This window comes from Nanorana parkeri, unplaced genomic scaffold (genome assembly GCF_000935625.1).
Source record: "Nanorana parkeri isolate BGI_ZX_2015 unplaced genomic scaffold, ASM93562v1 scaffold3483, whole genome shotgun sequence".
Taxonomy (NCBI): Eukaryota; Metazoa; Chordata; class Amphibia; order Anura; family Dicroglossidae; genus Nanorana; species Nanorana parkeri.
In genome coordinates this window covers 25947-32229 of record NW_017309751.1, presented here as the reverse complement: position 1 = coordinate 32229, position 6283 = coordinate 25947, and the positions used below count along the sequence as shown (strand labels likewise).

Genomic DNA, 6283 nt, shown 5'->3' with positions numbered 1-6283 from the left:
GGGGGGGGTGGAGGATGCAAGCCAGTGGAGGGATTGGCAGAGGGGGGCTGGGGATGGAGGCCAGTGCAGGGATTGGCAGAGCGGAGTTGCAGATACCGACCGGTTGGTTAGGTGGATGAGTCTAGCAGCTGCATTCATGATAGACTGAAGGGGGGAGGAGCCTGTGTAGAGGTCGGCCAATGAGGAGGGAGTTACATTAGTCAAGACTTTCTATATCTCTGTACACAGAATGCCCTTTACCTTCTCCGGGGAGACTGGCTGCAGATCTACCATGATGGTGGTGTCGCTGGATCCTCCATTCGGATACACAATCTGACTCTGTCGGAGAATACAAACAACTCAGAACTCGATGTTATCTACAGAATGATCACATGACTCGGCATTCCTTATAATCACCGTACAGCCCCGTCTATGGAGTGCTCGCATAGAACCACATTGACCCATACACACAAACAATCAGAGTGGTCTGCGCTCGCATATTCCCAGATGACCCACAACGTTGTCTACAGTTCTCCTACAGCATTGTCTATGGAACATTCTTTCCGTGTGTCTATGACGCTCCTACATCACCAATTATTGCACATATAGGCTGAGTTATGTAAATCTTCATATACAGATGGAGCGAGTCCTTTATCGGGGTCATTATCGGGGCGCAGCTAGCGGGTTCGGATACATTTCAAAAACCCGAAACACTATAAACGATTTTTGGCGTCGCACATTGTTTTCTCACCAGGGAAATTCTTCCGCGGATGTTTCCGGAAAATTCCGCTGTGGCTCGCACCCACGCCCCACCGGACGACTGTTGGCGCTGGAAGGTGGCACAATGCATTCTGGGAAAAATGGCAGTTAATGAAGATATTACCGATGGAAGCAAGTCAGAAAAGAGTCCCTTCGTTCCTGATAAACCCTGTGGTATCATTTTCCATTTTCTTTGCTCTTTTCATTCAATGACATAAGCCGGCCATACACGCAAAGATTTCTGCCACTGTCAGAATGGCTGATTGGTTGCAGTCACAATTTGGCTGACAATTTTTCACCCGGCTCCTCTAACAAAAGTTGATTGAAAGGTTAACATTTGTCAGGCCGGGTGGTGCCGGCAGGGCGACCCACAGATCACATTTCTCTTGATTTAGCGAGAGTCGTCTGAAATTTTAACAGCGTATAGCCAGCTTTAGCCTCTGCCTATCTGCCCCTACTAGAACTTTGTGCCTCTGCCCCTCCCACAATGGCAACATTTCCCCCTGTAGTTTGTGTCTCTGCCCCTCCCACAATGGTGAGATTTCCTCCAGTAGTTTGTGTCTCTGCCCCTCCCACAATGGTGAGATTTCCTCCAGTAGTTTGTGTCTCTGCCCCTCCCACAGTGGTGAGTTTCTCCCCCCAGTAGTTTGTGTCTCTGCCCCTCCCACAATGGTGAGATTTCCTCCCAGTAGTTTGTGTCACTGCCCCTCCCACAATGGTGAGATTTCCTCCAGTAGTTTGTGTCTCTGACCCTCCCACAATGGTGAGAGTTCCCCCAGTAGTTTGTGTCTCTGCCCCTCCCACAATGGTGAGATTCCCTCCAGTAGTTTGTGTCTCTGCCCCTCCCACAATGGTGAGATTTCCTCCAGTAGTTTGTGTCTCTGCCCCTCCCACAATGGTGAGATTTCCTCCAGTAGTTTGTGTCTCTGCCCCTCCCACAATGGTGAGTAGTTTGTGGTTGTGAGTTCACTTACCTGGACCCATTGACATAGTGAATGACCAAAGACCGGCCGAGCACGCTGAGTGGACCAGACAGAGGAAAGTTGGTGTCTTTGAATTGTCCGGTCTGATGGTCCAGGCTTAGTAAGGAGCCATGCCTCCCACTGATGTCTCCCACCTCATATTCATCATCGGTTCCATTACCGGCTGCTGGAGAGCTGGAAATATTTACATTGAAGGGGTTGAAGTGACCTTGAATCTGCTCAAATGAACACGGGCTGCCGGACTCTTCAGTCACTGGAAGCTCATGGATGTGGAAGCCTCCAGCAAGGCCTTCCAGTCCATGGAAATCGATGGCAATCACTGTAGGCATAAAATCAGAGACCTGCGAGGCCTTCAACTCTCCTCCGGCATTACCAGACCCAAGCCAAAGACTGGTTCTACCTTCGGAGACTGCCTGGAGAAGGATATTGGCACAGGCCACACGTGGAGACACCCCTTCAGGTCCATGTATGACCACTGACCGCCCTATGATAGACATTGGTCCTGTAAGTGAAGTTAAAGAGTCAGTAAATAAATAGCGAGCCGGAGAAGGGGCAAGAAGGGTAATGGGGGCATGCTTTCCGGCATAGTCTCCAGCCTCACATCGCAGGGGGTTGCTTGGTTTGCACTCCTGGCTGTAGTTCCCATCAATTGGTACATTGTACGGGTTGAAGTGTCCTCCAGCACTGGCACAGGTATCAGACTCTGACGAGAGTGGAAATTGGTGGATGTGCCAGTTATGGTTTTTGCTAATCTTGTCAGAGACATGGGAGAGCTCAATGTACACAGTGAGGTCATTGTAGGGATCGCTTGGAGCCTGTTGAAGCATTATCCTGCCCACCACGCCCTTACGGAAAGATGCAAGTGCGGTAACAACTTCTCCTTCCAAATTTATGGTGCTGCACGCCCACGGTTCCCCACTAGCTTTCGATATTAGGACAGAACGGCCAATAACACTATTTTTGCCATAAAGTGGAAGATTCCAGTCAGTTAGGACAGCGCTAAATCCCTCGTGACCCTGCAGAGTGCCATGCCGCCCGCTCAAGTCTCCAATCTGCCATGAACTGTGGCCGCTTCTAACTGTTGCTGTTCCCACTGAGAAAGGATTCCAGAGATCTCCTGTGTTTGCTTCATCACACAAGTTCTGGTCCGACTGTTTGCGAGCCAGGATAGGTAGAGAGTGGATTCTGTACTGGGCAGCAGCCCCCTGGAACCTCCATAGGTTTATGGAAAGTTGAGTGGGGTGGAAGGGTGACTCTTGCCTGAAGCTAAAGGATCCATTAATACCTTGCATGCCGAATTCTGCTGAAGCCGCCTTAGGCTGTATGGACCTCACCTCTGCACATGCCCATCTCTCCTGGTGTTTTATCACAAGATAGGGCATCACACCAACAGTGGTCAGCTCCAGGCGGCTCTTAGCAAGCTTTTGGTGGTGCCCAACTTCGACATTTCCTAAAAGCTGGCCATTATTTACCTGGCAGGTGTCTGAGAAGAAGAGAGAGGCATTGAGGTAAGCCATCCCTTCCAGCAGTGCTAACTCCACCACAGCTGTGATTGGCTGCCGATTTGATGACTGCAGGAAGTAGACTTGTCCTATAATGAAAGACTGGACAATGGCTTTCCAAGCACTTTGAGAGCCGGTCTCCAGATTTACACATGTCTGCCGACCACAGGTCTTCAAAACTAGGGAGCATGTGTCATACCTGATGTTTGGATCAATTGCCACCTGTGTCATTCCACTGATAGAGAGATCATAACAAGACTGACCAAGGTGGTCAATGTGACAAGGATCCTGAGATGCTCCATAGATCACCGGAAACTTGTGTATGGAGATGTTGACAGATCCACATGTACCAGACAGATCCGTCCTGAGAGTCCATGTGTTTGTATTTATAGTTACAGATCCGAGCACGTTATCCATCTGTATCCGGGCGGTTAGAGTGCCTTGGCTCCATGAGTCTATGAGATAAAAGAATATTAATACTCTCAATGGGGAAACAAGAGGAAACACATTGACCTAAAAATAATACTGTCAGTGCAATCATGAAAAGGAAAAGTTGTCTGACCCCACCAGGAATGTGACCTCGCCTCCCATCTTTACACTCGGCTCCTCTACACAAACGTCATGTTAATAAATGACCCGATTCTTTCTATCACTGAGGCGCTGACTTCCCTTATTATAGAATTCACTCTTCTGTCTGCTTCATGTTTTATATTCCATGAGGAAACTGGGACTCACCTAAAAGAAGGAGAGTGGTGATGATGATGGGAAGAAGCATGATGCCCTCCTGCGGTCTTGGTGAAGGTCTCCTATATGAAAGGGTCTTCACCGAAGGTCCTGTCCCAAGTCTCTATACTTTCTGCTCTGTGCTTGTCGCTTTCCGCCAGATCATGTGAGACCTTCAGGGAAGTTCCCCTCTTTATGTGACAACTGTTTTCTACTTTGTTATTTACATAATCTGTCCGAGATCTCTATCTTATATATTCTGAACCGCCAATAACAATGACAGAAGAGCTTACTTCACATCCCTGAGCTGAGCGGAAGGTCCTAGAAACCAACAGATTAGGAGTCCCTGAGGAAGAAGGTTTACCTCCCCCACCCCACCCGATACTTTCTTCTGTAACAATTACTCATGAAGTCAGTAAACTGGCCAACTAGACGACTCCATAAAACCTCATTTCATCACCAAACGGTTAAATCATCAGATTGTTTTCCTGAAAGAACTTGTTATATTATCCGTCCTCTTTGTATGACAATTATTAAACATTGGAGAGGTGACACCTGGATTTGTCACACGCTATTCAACCTCTAATCCTTAACGGTGAGTGCACAATGGCCCCAGAATTTCCCAGAATCCTCCGAGGTATAACCTGTAATCAGAGCCTTTCTATAATAAGGAACGAGGTTCAGGTTATCCAGATCAACATGAAATAGATGGAGGAAATATACAATAAATGTAGTTTGTTTGTGACGCAACACTCAGTATTCTTATATATGTATGTATATATATATTGTGGCAGTGCATGGCAATGCCGCGGCGTAGTATGGCAACATTGGCACCCAGGACACTCAGCCAAAGGGGCTGAGAGGGTCCAGAATGTGAAACATGTTATAAGGAAGAGCCTGGCTTTTCAGGTCCTTCCAGGTTTTCCTAAATGTAGGTGGGATCTGAAGCTCTGGAGATCTCTTAGAGCTCTGGGTGGGATGAGATCTCCAGTCCTGGGGCCAGGTGTTACCAATGACCAGTATAGCTGGATCAGGTGGTTGAGAGCGGACTTATTAGGAGTCTGGATCAGAGTTCAGAGAGTAGTGTTGGAGGTGTGTGGGTGCAGGAAGCACAGAGCCACAGCAGACTCAGGTGCGTGCGGGACAGCCAGGGAAGGCTGGGAGAGGTCAGGAAGGTCGGTGACCCTAGGACCGCTGGGACACACTGCTGAGAGAGCAGAGTGAGGGCTCACGAGGGAAGCTGTCTTGTGCAGGTCTTGAGAGGTCTACCCTGTGGATGGAACGAGATGTATGGCGTTTTCCCTTAATAAAACTGCATTTTACTTGCACCTGCGGTCTGCAGTCGAGTGTCCTTGTTACAATATATTATATCTTGAGGCACTGGCTGGCTGGCTGGCAGGATTGTGGACGTGGTCTATGTGTCTTCTAGGTTTCTCCCCATGGTGAGGCGCTCCGCTCGGATTTGTGCCTGAAACAAGCTTACCCTTTTCTCAGAATCCTAAAAAGTCCTTTCCTGGGTCCCGGAGTCCGGAGGCCTTGTAGAGCTTTGGGTTGGATGAAGCCTCCATCTTAGGCTCACATCTTTCCTATTAACCAGACTTAATTATTAGTCTCATCTGGGGAGGAGCTTCGTATTCTGGTCAATGATGAGTTACACCCTAACTCTAGCTCATAAGGTTTGCGGAGCGGGAAAACTAAATGGCCACATTTGGCCAGTTTGCCCGTGAGAACCTCCAACCGCTTCACCTGGAGCTCACTCATTTAGTGGCAGTATCACTATGCCGTGGGGGTACCTGGGTCGTTGGGGCATCACTCATCATATTTTAGGAGGATTGCTTGACAATGTGGTTGATGTTGGATTTACATCAGCGGACAATGTTAATAACAGACTTTTTCTCAGGGTCTGTGTGTTTATCTAGTATTTTATGTTTTATTGTATATACAGTAAGTAACAAGGGGAACTCACTTACGGGGGAGGACTGAGCATCTGTGGACCCCCTTAATCTAAGGGGGCTTCCAGATTCTGATAAGTTCCCCCCCCCACAGACACCCACAGCCACTGGGGGTCAGTGAGAAGAATGTCCCTTACATTGGAGGTCAGTGGGTAGAATGTCCCTTACATTGGTGGTCAGTCGGAAGAATGTTCCTTACATTGGGGGTCAGTGGGAAGAATGCTCCTTACATTGGAGGTCAGTGGGAAGAATGTTCCTTACATTGGGGGTCAGTGGGAAGAATGCTCCTTACATTGGAGGTCAGTGGGAAGAATGTTCCTTACATTGGGGGTCAGTGGGAAGAATGCTCCTTACATTGGAGGTCAGTGGGAAGAATGTTCCTTAC

General features: G+C 48.4%; 1 protein-coding gene across 1 annotated transcript in view; it reads right to left on the bottom strand.

Moving 5' to 3' along the window:
- Positions 1 to 3998, bottom strand: part of LOC108803196 — a gene marked incomplete at its 3' end in the record, with an annotated part of 19323 nt that extends 15325 nt beyond the window's left edge. The window contains exons 1-4 of the mRNA XM_018575035.1: positions 3959 to 3998; positions 1713 to 3678; positions 731 to 830; positions 241 to 318 (exon numbers count right to left, since the gene is read on the bottom strand). Coding sequence (XP_018430537.1) covers positions 241 to 318; positions 731 to 830; positions 1713 to 3678; positions 3959 to 3998 — 2184 coding nt within the window. The remainder of the gene's footprint in view (positions 1 to 240; positions 319 to 730; positions 831 to 1712; positions 3679 to 3958) is intronic.
- Positions 3999 to 6283: the final 2285 nt, after the last annotated feature.